This window comes from Hippopotamus amphibius, chromosome 2 (assembly GCF_030028045.1).
Source record: "Hippopotamus amphibius kiboko isolate mHipAmp2 chromosome 2, mHipAmp2.hap2, whole genome shotgun sequence".
In the NCBI taxonomy this organism is placed as follows: domain Eukaryota; kingdom Metazoa; phylum Chordata; class Mammalia; order Artiodactyla; family Hippopotamidae; genus Hippopotamus; species Hippopotamus amphibius.
The window spans coordinates 198,979,971-198,993,636 of record NC_080187.1 but is presented as its reverse complement, the minus strand read 5'-3'; the positions used below and the strand labels follow the sequence as shown (position 1 = coordinate 198,993,636).

The 13,666-nt window shown below is 33.7% G+C and overlaps 1 protein-coding gene across 11 annotated transcripts in view; it reads right to left on the bottom strand.

The window, feature by feature from the left end:
- TCF12 (transcription factor 12) overlaps positions 1-13,666 on the bottom strand; it is a 375,921-nt gene that overhangs the window by 193,620 nt on the left and 168,635 nt on the right. For all 11 annotated transcript variants that reach the window (XM_057722459.1, XM_057722462.1, XM_057722469.1 and 8 more), the window contains one exon: positions 3,131-3,233. In XM_057722459.1, the coding sequence (XP_057578442.1) occupies positions 3,131-3,233 (103 nt within the window). The remainder of the gene's footprint in view (positions 1-3,130; positions 3,234-13,666) is intronic.

Here is a 13,666-nt window from a genome sequence, read left to right as displayed (position 1 = left end):
GCTGGAAGAGGCTTAGAAGTAAATAAGACTCTTTGGTGATACTACTGCAATTCACTGCTATTGTCAAAGCTTTGCAGTTTTACTATAATAGAGTACAGACAGAACAGTTCGATGCTAATTACTTAGTGATGTGCCGAGAGGATGTACTTACTTCACTTGAAACATAAGAAAAAACCCCCTTTCCATATTGACAAATCAACAGGATAATTCTGAAATTCATTAAAAAGAAACACTAACTTATACAGCATAATAGCTTTACTTCCTGTGTAAAACACTTCAAAATATCTAAACGAATATAGAAGTGCATGTTTCTGTGGCAAACTGTTCATTATTGAATCATTATCAACCTTTGTTAGATACAATTTCTCATTTTTTGCAATGTACAAAATCATTAAAGTGTTTGAGAGCTCCATCACGAAAGATAGTAGCACTTTACAATCCACTATTTCTTCAGGCAAATGTGCTTACGGCTGAACATAATATGAAAAATAACAACATTCCCTAGATATACAATTCCACCCCCCCAAATGGCATTTTTATATGTTGACAGCAATGATGAAATACGTTACTGCTTTCCAGTTAGCTTTAACTGTTTCTGAGCACTCATCATTCACAACATTACTTTGAAGTTTTTACCTATTATGACAATTAGGTATCAGCAGTTCCAAGTGCTGCTAATACTGCCATCCACATCTCAGTCCTGCTTTAAGAATGCAGGTTTTTAGCCTTAAAACTCCCTTAAATTATCGAACAGCTAACAAAGTGAATCTATCACTGCAACTCTACTGAGTGCTATAAACCCACATGTTGGAGAATCTAACAGTTAAATTACTTCAACTCACATAAAGTGGGAATGCTTGTTGCTGTGGAGCTGCTCCACAGTTTAAAGGACCTTCATTTCCAAAAGCTAGCTATTGTCATGCAGATTGCTTAGACTCAATTGTCACATATCTCATTTGATCATTTTTACTGAAAATAAAAGGAAGTATAGTAAGTCACATATTGCCAAGACCAGTGAAATCCTTTTGAACATACCTGCCTAATCCCCTTTCTTATAGGTAAATTAACATTTTTAAGATTAGGTAGTTAAAACATACAATGAAAATGTATAGCTGCACCTGATTAACTGTACAACGTAGTTCAGATGAATGCAGATTTTTCTCATTTGTACTATGAAGGGATCAATCTATTTATAAATCTGAGTTTTTTTTATTTCAAGACTTATTTTAGATGCTGATTTTATACACAGGGTATGGATGACTACTGAAAGTATTCTAGTAATCACCTGTAAACTGAAGAAACTAACAAGCACACATTCATAATTGCTCCAACTAAGAAAATGTTACCTCAAACTGAATTACAGAAATATTTTTAGTCAACTGCTGCTCAGAGCAAGTGACTGATATGCACAATTCTTAGAATTCATTTATTTCCCATACTTACCCCCACAATTTTAACAGTCACCTTGGCTCAAAGCTGCACTAATAATGCAATTCTACTAAACTTAAGAGACATCTCTATAAGCTAAGAATAAAAGAGCATAAATATAAAAAAGGGCAATTTCTGACTTTTCACAATTCAGATATATCCTTAATTAAGAAAGCTTAGTTCTAACCGAAATTACAAAAACACTGACTATAGTTTGCTCTACCATATTTACTATAAATTAAATGCTACTTGGGGAAAAGTTATACTATAAAAGGAAACTACTTGGAGCGTCACATCTACTTCACTTTCATAGTAAGCTCAATAGAAAATTTAAAAGATAGATTAGAAAGTTTTCCCTGGCCAAATCCAAGGGTAATTATTTTGTTCTATATTTAATTCTGATTTTTACCCAGAATGATAATATATTTAATACCAGGATTTTCATTTTCATTTATGTTGAAACAAACTGTCATTTAAAACACAAGTTTTACCACTGATTTCTACTCTTGTGTCATACTCAATGATTCTGGCTTCAAAGTGGTAACTGCCTTAGGCAAAATCCACACTAGAATATCAGAATCTGTCTCCTCAATACTTTATGGAGGATAAGGGAAATAAACAAAGACTGTGCAAAGCAAAATCATTTATAAAAAATGGCAGACCACCAGGATTTTGGATTTGGGTAATCCACTTAGATAAGCATGGCTCTGTCTTAAAAGGACAATTCTAAGATCACAATATAGGTCATGTCCTTAAAAAAGAGTGAGTAATGAAATCAATGTCAATTACACAAACCTTCCATATCAACATGACGCCACTGACAACCAGTAACACAGATTAAATAAAGCTTTTGTAATGTGCTCAGCCCCAGCATAAACAAGAAGGAAAAATAATGCCATAAAATAGATTCTTTCGAATCAGGTTCTGCAAAAAGATAAAATTATCCCTTAAAAAAAGAGTGGCATCCAGACTGGAGGAAAAAATTGGGGGCTTATCATTTCAGATTGAATAACTAAGAACTTTGATATGAGAAAGAGAAAGGGCAGGGGAAGAGAGGAAGGGAGGGTTGGTTTGCAGGGAGTAGGGGGAGATGTAGAGAATGGCTAATCTTAAAGGTTTTGCCAAAAATAATAATCAGGTTTAAGTGGTGGGTAATGTCGTTCAAAGTGCAACTTTACCACAGCAGAAGAAAATGTTTTAAATCCCCAATATGAACCCGAGTGCTAAAAATAAATGCTGCAATATTTATATGTACAATGAAGCTTTGATCAAAGTGTCAAAAGAAATACTGCCCAAAATGAGTAAAATTTGCCTAAAATCACTGTTCTGTCATATTTTTAATTACCACATATATACAACTGTTAAGACAAATAGTAAAATTACAAACAAGTGTCTTTGAAATGCTTCTCTGCCCAGAAAGCAGAAAACATAATGCCTGATGTCACAGACACTGCCAAAACTAACAGTTAAAACACTGCTGGTTCCTTTTTTGATAGCAATGACAATGATGCTCTAATTAGAAGGAACCACATTCCTGAATGCTTGCCCCTCAAATTTAGCTGAACAAAGAAAGCCCAGATGCCCCTAGAAACTGAGGAACTTTCTTCTACATACTTATGTGTCCTTCCTGGACAAGGGGATAAAAAATGTCTCTGACCAAAGAGGCTTTGTGAAGAATACTTGCAGAGAATTACCAACTTACCCATTAGATTTGAGTTCATGAAAGGTGTTGGGGACAAGCCTTCGTGGGCCCCTAATCGACTGTCATTCAAGTGATCACTGTAATGAGGGCTGTCTGTAAAACCCTAGAGGGGAAAAAAAAAAAAAAAAAAAAAGACCGAAGTATTAAAGAGATTATTTGGCAGTCCTGCTAATTGAACATAATGACACTCATCTAATTAATATACAGACTTACAAATGGTCATTCCTAACCAAGTTCCTGGTTCATTACTTGAAAAACTAAACAAAAACACTGCTTTTATTCCTTTTAAGATATTAAATTAAAATTTTTACAGATTTAAAAAAAATATTAGCCTTATGATTTCTTTACATCCTAAAGTAAAGTTCTAATAGGATGAACTAAGAAAACATATTTCTGAGTTATAATAAATCAGGAAAATGTTTACCTCTATGCTCCTTTCTCTGCCTCCATACCCTATCAATAAAGGGTTGGGTAATCATAAGATTTACTTAAAATATTAAAAATAATCGAAAATCAATATACTAGTAGTGAATCCTTTCCTAAATGACAAACAAATATTTAGCACAAGATCTGCTTTTACTCCATTTAATACTAGTATAAGATATACTCCTATAGAAACTGAGCCATGTAAAAAAGAAAACATATAGTTAAATTCTTAAGAATCTAAAAAATGAAATTGCAAACACCATGAAAACAATAAAGCTAATATTATTTCACAATAGCTACCATTAAATTTATCCTTATACCTTAAAACATGTTTTTTAAAAGCGAAGGAGCCTAAAAAAGTATTTGTAACACTTATTTCACAAATAAAATAAGTGTTACAAAAGCTCAGTGGATTAACAACTGTTCTGGTTCTCAGACTCTTATATATACTAAATACAGCATCACCTCCAAAATCACAGTTTCTTAAGAATACTTTGACCCCTGGTTCATTAAAGCTGAGGTGGTACCTATCCTTTTGTCAACTTAAAACGATTTTAGTAAAGATCAGAAAATCTTACAAGAGTCCCAAATAAGAAAAGAAACTGACTGCTCTGGCTCACAGAAACCACCCAGAACCCCCTGGGACTATAAAATCATCAATCAGTGAACATTTATCATTACCCAGACTGCGGGCTAACATTCAAGAAGACATTAATGGGGCTGAAACAGGCCTCACTATCTTTGCAGGCATGCTGTCAGTTGAACCAAATGGCTAGGAATTGAGGGCTAAATAACTGTCAAATCATTACAATTGCTTATGGATGCATGTCACAACTCCTTCTGCTGTTTTGTTTTAAAACTAATCTGCTGGGAGTGCTAACTCCCAAATGAATCTTTGTTTCATTTTTATCTACTTTAGAATCACTGATAGACACTTAAGAATCTTGGTGACATTTACAACTTGGTTATGACCACAAGGGTGTCCTCTGGTAACCATAACCATAGTCCTGTCTGTCACAGCCACATGCAGCAGAAGCTATATACAAAACAGAATGGCTCCTAGCTAAGGTCACTTCTTGGTGTTACTTTCGTTGCTTAAAATTGAATACTCTTGAAGTGCTAAGTGACATCCTACTATCTCACATTTACCTGGTGTTCCTCTCTGCCACTCCCTCCCACTGCCACTCTTAAGCATACAGTCACAACAAGACACTGAACCCTATCAAAAAGACCTCACTGAAATATTGTTTATCATCATTAAACAACAGTATTACTCTTGAAAAATGCCAACAGAAATATATTTGTAGGTCAGCCATATTGTCCACACTTCATTTGAATGTTAAAGGATAATAACAGATTAATTTTGCATGTTCTCCATTCTCTTCATCCTTGAAGTGCAATAAAAAGAATGTTTTTCCTTCATGACTATAAAAATAAAAACAGTAAAATAATTTTTTAAACTATTTCCTAAAGCACAAGTATATAAATAAACCTAAGTTTCAGAGTATCATCAAATAATTGTACACATACAGTGGATTAAGTTCATATATCACACATATTACAGTTAAGCATAGAGAAGATCTATCTCTAAGCCCCCATTAATAAGTGCCCAGAAAACAGAACAATTATTTTTCTATCAACCACACACAAATAATAGGAAGTACTGTCTCTTATCCATGTGCACTCACATAGAACAGGGTATAGTATAGAATTTACTACAAGATTATTTCCTAGTCCACTAACAAAATCTGGGATTGTCATGTTGTGCCACAGAGGAATCTATAAACCTCTGTCATCACATACAAGCAAGATTTGAATATGGCCTCTCAATATCTATTTTCTCATAAATTATATACATACACTATTAACCAACGTATCAAACTTCAGTAAGTAATAATTTCGTTCATGTAAGGTTAAAATTAAATAGAAATTTGAATAGTTTTTCCTATACCTCAAAGGTTCATCTTAGTGCACACAATTCTTTTGAAAAGCCACAGCCTAAAAGATAACAAAGAAATTGTTCTTCATCCATAGATGCAAACTGAAGCTGGAGAATGGAACAATGAAACTGGGCTTAAAAATGTTTTTCATAATTTTAGGGACCTCCCTTGTGGTCTAGTGGTTAAGAATCCGCCTTCCAATGCAGGGGACGCAGGTTCGATCCCTGGTTGAGGAACTAAGATCCCACATACCGCTGGGCAACTACTGAGCTCACGTGCTCTAGAGCCCATGCACCACAACTAGTGAGCCCGTGTGCCACAACTACTGAGGTCATGCACTCTGCAGCCCGTGCAGCCTCAGGAGTTGTGGCACAGGGCTCTCTAGTTGTGGCTTGCCACAACTAGAGAACCTGCACACCACAACAAAAGATCCTGCATGCTGCATCAAAGATCCTGTGTGCCACAACTAAGACCCAACGCAACCAAATAAATAAATTTAAAAAAAATTTTTTTTTTACTGTTTGTCATAATTTTAGATCTAATGTATGCCAAAACCTCACTTAAAAAACTGGGGCTGGCTCCTGTTTAAGATTATTCTCATTATTGCTTCCTCATAGTAGAAGCGATACCCATCACAAAACAGAATAGCTCCTAGTTGACGTCATTCCTTGGAGTGACCTTATAATTTTTTTTTATTTTTATTTTTGTGACTTTATAATTTTTGATAAACCAGGATGAATAGTTACAAAATAATTTACAAACATTTAAGTAAGATCAATTCCAGGAAAGTACACAGGTTTTATCAGTCAGCATGTTAACTGTGTCAACTAGCCGGATGATACCTAGAACAGTCCTTTATAAACTTCAGTGTTCATATCCACTGACTAGAGATTTTGTTAAAATGCAGATTAAGAAGCATAAGGTCTTGAGTGGGGCCTGAGATTCTGCATTTCTAACCAACAGGTGATAGTGATGCTCCTGGTCCATATACCACACTTCTAGTAGCAAGAATCTAGACAACCTGGAAATAAAAATATTTTTCATATATAGAGAGGAAAAACTCAAATCTATAAAGGTGATAGCTGAGTCTCCCCTTTTCCCCGCAACCAGAACTACATTAAAAAACATCAGAAGTTTCCAGGCAAGTATAAATTAGGGAGAAATACCACAGTTAACAAAAAATCTAAAGAAATTAGAATAAAATATTTTTACATACGCAGGGAAATATTCATCCATTTAGTTTTAAGTAGAAGATAGATGTCAAATAGAGCTTGAATGAAAGAAATGTGTTGGTTGACCCAGAGTTTAAATAGCAGACCCCTTAATAACCACATATAATTAAGCAAAGAGCATGGATGTCCATAAGTAGGAAAGGCAAAAGGCATAATGCAGAATGGAATTGACAGAGCAGCAAGGAAGAAAGCAGAATGAAGTGACTAGCCAGAATATCAAAGGGCAGGACAAAACAAGCAGAAGATGATTGCCCTGAGGGAGGGGCTGGAGTAACAAGAAAGGAACAAAAGCCAAGCCAGCAGTTGTGAAGATGAAGCCCAAGGAGATCATTCAGCAGTACTGATAAGTGAATGTTATTTCAATTTTGGAATATAAAGAAAGTAAACCAGGAGCTCCCTGGTGGTCCAGTGGTTAGAACTCCATGCTTCCACTGAAGGGGGCAGGGATTCGGTCCCTGGTCGGGGAACTAAGATCCCGCATGCGGTGTGACCAAAAAAATAAATTTTAAAATAAAATAAAAATAATTTGCAATTCTTAAATACTCCCATCTATGAATGCGTAACACTTCATAAAAGCTTTGATATTATGAAATATGTTCTATAAAATGTATTTCCTACTTTTCTCTATGTTCAATTTATGGTACAGAATTTAGAAAACCCTTGCTACAATACAACAGACTAATCAATCAAAGCTGCTACCATGTTTAAAGTAACTTAAACTGCACATAATCAATCCAATCTTTTGTTCTAGCAAAAACAAACCAAAACAAAAGCACCTAGTATTATTTATATAATAGTGCTCTCCTCTCATCTGTCTTCTCAAAAATACAAGAACGTTTTTGTTGCCTAATTTTTTAAATAGCTCTTTTAAAAAACTTATTTCACCCAACCAATAAATATGGCGTAATCACCAGAGGACCCTCCCAAGTTGAGAAAAGACATGCTTTTTCTAACCTATGTGTCTATTTCTTTGTTTGAAAACCACTGTCTAAATCTATTTTAAAAATGTCTTTACAATTCTTTTCAATAGTTAAAAAGGGATGGGGAGAAAGGCTCTTTCAATAAAGATTTACTTTCTCAAAGAAGCTTTCCCTGACCCTACCAAATTGGCTGAACTCATTCTGAGCTACCACAGCAGCAACCATTCCCATCATATCACTGCTCACACTTATTGAAATTATCTATTTAATTATCCACTTAAATTATACCATAATTATCTACTATAATTGCACAGTATGGTATAGTGGATAAATGCAGAATTTTAGGAGTCAGACTGGCAGGCCTGAACTCCATCTTTGCCACATACTAGCTGTGTGACTTGAGGCAAAGTAACATTTTTTGCCTCTGTTTCTTTATCTGTAAAATAGGGATGATAATGATAATAAGGATACTATACTTATCTCATGGGTTGTTGTAAGGATTAAATGAGTTATTGTACGTAGCAATTGGAAAAGTACCTCGCAAACAGTAAGCAAACAATATATGCCAGCCATTATTACTATCATCTCAGTTAGAGATTGTTATGTCTTACAAATTCTGAAAAGGCAGGAACCATGTCTCTTTTTCTCACGATTACACCCTCAGAACAATGGCTAGCACATACATAGCAGGTGCTCAATAAATGACAGATGGATGGGAGGTTTCAGCTGCTAAATCCTTAAAATGATGCAGAGTTTCAGATATAAAGGTTCAATTAATATTTACATAGAATACCCAATAACTAGCAGAATGAAAGTTGATAAGGGCTAGCTTATTTAAATGGACTGAACAAATAACCACAGATTTTTGGTATTCAAAGAGCCACAGATTTCATACCAAGTACTGAAATTGTATAGCTTCTATGTGGTCAAAACTAGCAGAGTCAGCCAAAAGCCATAAGTCATCAGAAAGCTCTGAATGAGGCCTGATATAAACGAGTGGTCACACCTCAAAGAGAAGTAGAAATGATAAAGTTTAAAAGAAAAAAAAAAAGTGTCCTTATTGTATTTCTCTATTTACCTATGATAGATTAGCAAAATAAACGACTATATAAAGTTATAGTTTTTAAACAAATCCCTGAAAGTGTCTCTTTCAATTAAATACACCTATGAAAAAGACAAGTGAGTTGATCTGATCACAACAGTTTGTTACCTGAAAGCAGGGACTGTGTCTATATCATTCATTACTCTATCACTAGTGTTAACAAGCGCATAGTATGCGACTAACAAAATCTGTTAATTTAATGAATGAATGAAAAATAAACAATACTCTATGTTAATGAATCAGGTCTACATCTGAAAAAGCTACTTAATATTCAATATGTTAAGGTTCTGTTATCCTTACATATGTCAGCTGCTAATATATAATAAATTTTCTTGATAGATCTGTGTTTTGTCATCTAGATCCACCAGTTCCTAAAAGGCAACAATGTTTTATTCCTTTTTTATCATTCCAAAAGAGACTAGCACAGAACTTTGCATGCACCTAAGAGTTTAAGTTTTTCTTGAGAGAATGAGTAATCTCTTCAGGTAACTTTTTATTTAGGAATGCTAAAAAGTGGTTTCACAGAATTACTATAACCCTAAACTGAAGAACAGGTCTTGAATTACCATGGGTGGAAGGATAGGAAGAATCAAAACCTTTTAGAGGTGGAAAGGATGCTCAGAAAATATGATGGATACATGAAATACTGCTTAGTACAAGGGCATAAAAATACTTTTGAACAAGAGATCCCAAAGGATCACCTTAAAAAGTTTACTCAGGTTCAATTCTAACTTGAGCCATCCATGTTCATAAATTTATCCAAATAACTGCTAATGTCATCAGTTAGAAGCAATTAGACTTAATTCTGGCAGACTTTTTCCATATTATAGGTCTCCACTTTCTAGAGTGTTCAATTCTAAATTTTCTTTATGCTTAAATAAAAACTTACAAGCAGAATATGTCTTTGGAATTCCCCTACCATCCTCCTTACAGATATTCAATGTTAAGTTCTCCAGCAATGACCCCATCAAAATCATAAATCCATTAATACACGATACATAAAAAGTAAAAACATTCTTCTACAAGTACAAAAGGAAGTTAAATTATTTTATTTAAAAATTATTAACCCATCTATACTGTAACTATTTTTTATACAAAATTCAAGGGTAAAAATGTAAATCAATAATAATGCTGTGACTTTAGTTTGTAAGGCTATGAATAAGCAGTACCAGAAGGACTGATGTTTCTAAGAACACAGGAAAACAACACAATTTAAAAAAATTTAGTACCAAGTATTATCTGGTTCTCCCCAAAATTACAGACACTAAATTCAAACGAGAAACATAACATTCTGTTGATGGTTTCTAATGTGTAGTTATTTGCCTTCTTCCCATTAACTGCCAAAACTTACAGAGGCTAATAAGTTCCTTGCAGTTCTGGAACTGATGATCCATTTCGACAAGAATTTAAAATAGCGAAAAGTAAAATCAATTAGAAAATTATCTATCTTAACAAATTATACTATGAAATACAGTGTACTATACATAAAACTTGGAGGAAACCTTACTATGAGTTTAGTTTACTCCTAAACAAACATACTGACTTTAGACTTGGCTGCAAAAGCTTTATTAAAAGGTCATATTCATATTAATGCACAGTTTTTTTTTAATTCCATGTATTTTCTAAAGGAGAAGAATAAATCATAAGGCAAAGGAACAAAAAGTGCTTTCTCATGTAACTTAAAAACTGCACATAATTAAAAATATCCACTCTAATGCTTCCGTCTTCTAATTAGAATTCATAGGAGTGGTTACAAAACAGTACTGAACATGTTTTAAATCATATTAGCTAAAACCACTCATGGATTTCTTAGCAAGTCCTTCCTTTCTAATAAATTTCGGATACTTTCTGTCAGTCCTTCTAAAAGTACCAAGAATAGTTATCAAAAAACAAAAAAGGTAAACACAGAGAAGCTTTTGGCAGTGGTTTAAAGTAATTCGGCAGAGCAATTTTGTTTGCTGTATATAATAATAAAAAACTAAAGATTGTATTTTATAAATTACCTACCTTAAAAACTGTACTATAAAATGTACTGCAGCATATATAAAATGTTTAAGAAAACCTGTTACTTTAGTCTATTCCTAAACTAACATCCTGACTTTACGCATATAAAAGGTTTATTAAAAGATTACAAACTTAACTCAAATGGATTAAAGACTTAAACTTAAGACCTGAGACCACAAAACTCCTAGAAGAAAGCATAGGTGGTAAACTCCTCGACATTGGTTTTGGTGATAATTTTGGGGGTTTGATACTAAAAGCAAAGGCAACAAAAGCAAAAATAAACAAGTAGTGAAACTATATCAAACTAAAAAGCTTCTGTACAGAGCAAAGGAAACCATCAACAAAATGAAAAGGAAACCTATAAAGTGGGCGAAAATATCTGCACATCATATATCTGATGGGGGTTAATATCATATAAGGAACTCATAAAACTAAACTGTAAAACAAAACAAAAAACAAAACAAAACAAACCAAAACAAAACAAGCAACCCGATTAAAAAATGGGCAGAGGATCTAAAAGAATATAGATGGCCGACAGGTACACAAAAAGGTGTTCAGAATCACTAATTATTGGGGAAATGCAAATCAAACCCACAATGATGTGTCACCTTACACTTGTTAGAATGGCTGAAGACAAGAAATAAGAACTGTTGGCAAGGATGTGGGAAAAAGAGAACCTTTGTGCATTGGTGGTGGGAGTGTAAACTGGTGCAGCCATTATGGAAAAGAGTACGGAGGTTCCTCAAAAAAAAAAAATTAAAAATAAAACTAACGTATGATTCTACAATTCCATTTATGGGTAATTCTATGAAGGAAATGAAAATACTAACTTGAAAAGATACATGCACCCCCATGTTCACTGCAGCATTATATACAGTAGCCAAGACATGGAAGTAACCTAAGTGTCAATGGATGGATGGATGGATGGATGGATGGATGGATGGATGGATGGATGGGTGGATGGAATAAAGAAAATGTGGTGTGTGTGTATGTATATATAAATAATGGAATACTATTCAGCCATAAAAAGGAAGGAAATCCTGCCATTTTCAACAATATGGATGGTCCTTGAGGGCATTATGCTAAGTGAAGTAAGTCAGAGAAAGACAAATACATAATAATTTCACTGATATGTGGAATCTTAAAACCAACAATCAGAGCTCATAGATACAGGAAACAGATTGGTGGTTGCTAGAGGCAGGTGGGCAAATCTGGTGAAACCTGTTAGTTCAGCTTACACCTAAACAAACATACTGACCTTACACTTGTCTGATTGCATCCTAGACCTAAAAAATCAGACGATGTATTTTGAGAAGAGCTTTACGGGATTCATTCACGTGCATATTCTCTAACTAAAGTTGAAGAACTAGTCTATATTATCTTGTAAGCCATGGGACCTGGTACATGGTAAAATAATATTAGTCCCTATTATTTCTTCTTCTATACCAAAAGTACCTCATTAAGTCTTATAGAGCTCACATTTTTAAACCATAATTCCCCTATCTGTTCATACACTATATGCAACCAGGAAAAATTAGCTAAAAGAAAGAGAAAGTGAGGTTCTGTTGCAAAAGAACCTCAAATTTAACACATTTTAAACCTTTTATCTTCTACTGCTGTATGCCAACAGATTAAGACTGAACATATAACTGCTCAATAAATATTTTAAAATATTTGCTGATATTCATGAAATCAATTCAAATAAATCAAACCTAGGAATAACATAAATTTATTAAAATCCATGCATTAAGAAGCAATAAATAACTATAAGAAGACATGATACCAGCCACTGAGCAAAACAATGTTCTTACATTCAGTACAATAGCATATTTTAAAATAACTTCTAAAATACCACTTCTATATGTTAAACATTTATTTTATAATATTAGGTGAGAAAAATTAGAACAAAAATTAATTGGTACATAATATTTATACTCTCTCAAGTTTATAGGAAAAAGACTAGAAAACTGTAATAAGTTTATAATTTTTTTCATCTTACTTGCCTATTATTTCCTAAAATTTCTATGAATACATGGCTGTTTAACAACTCAAGAAATAAAACATTGCCAGTATAGTTTAAAACCCTATAGGAGTCTCCCAAATTCCCCTCAGAAGTAAACACTATCTTAAACTTATTCTTTTAAAAATCATTTTCATGCATTACTTAATACTTTTATTAAATTTGCATATTCCCTAGCTAAACAGAGCACCACTGCATGTTTTGAAATTTTACCTAAATAGTACTTTTTTCTATACTCACTTAACAGTCAACATGTAAGACTGATATATGTTGGAAAAGTGTATCACTGGTATATACATGTCACTACTATATAATATTCTGTTTATAAAAATACCACAATTTACCTACCCAGCCCCCTTTTGATGACATATAGCTTTTCCACTATTGCAAACACGGCTGCTATAAACATTTTAGTCAATATGCCTCTCTGTACATGTATGAGAAGTTACGTGAAATTTTTTAGGGGTTAATACCTAGGAGTAACATCACTGGGTTACAGAGTAAACACAACTTTAAATTCACTAGATATTACCAAACTATTCTCTGGAACATAAATGTATTATTATTTAGGGGAAAAAAATCTCCTGTCTCTTACAGAATCAGAAAGTTCTCCATAGACAGCCCCAAACTTCTGAAAGAAAGCTTCGGAACTCCACTTATAAGCTGTATCTAATTTGTGATGCATGTTCCAGTTGGCAAAAAGCAAAGCAATCAGCATTACATTTCCTTATTAGTTCACTTAACCCTTATGTAGCTACATTCTTATCTGAAAGAGTCTGAACTGGGTGCAAAAGCAGTCCTTCACCACAATAAATGGTCAGACATATTTGTTAAATGAGTTAATCTTCATTAGGCTCCTTAGTCCATCTTAAGGTTCTATAATTAAAACTGC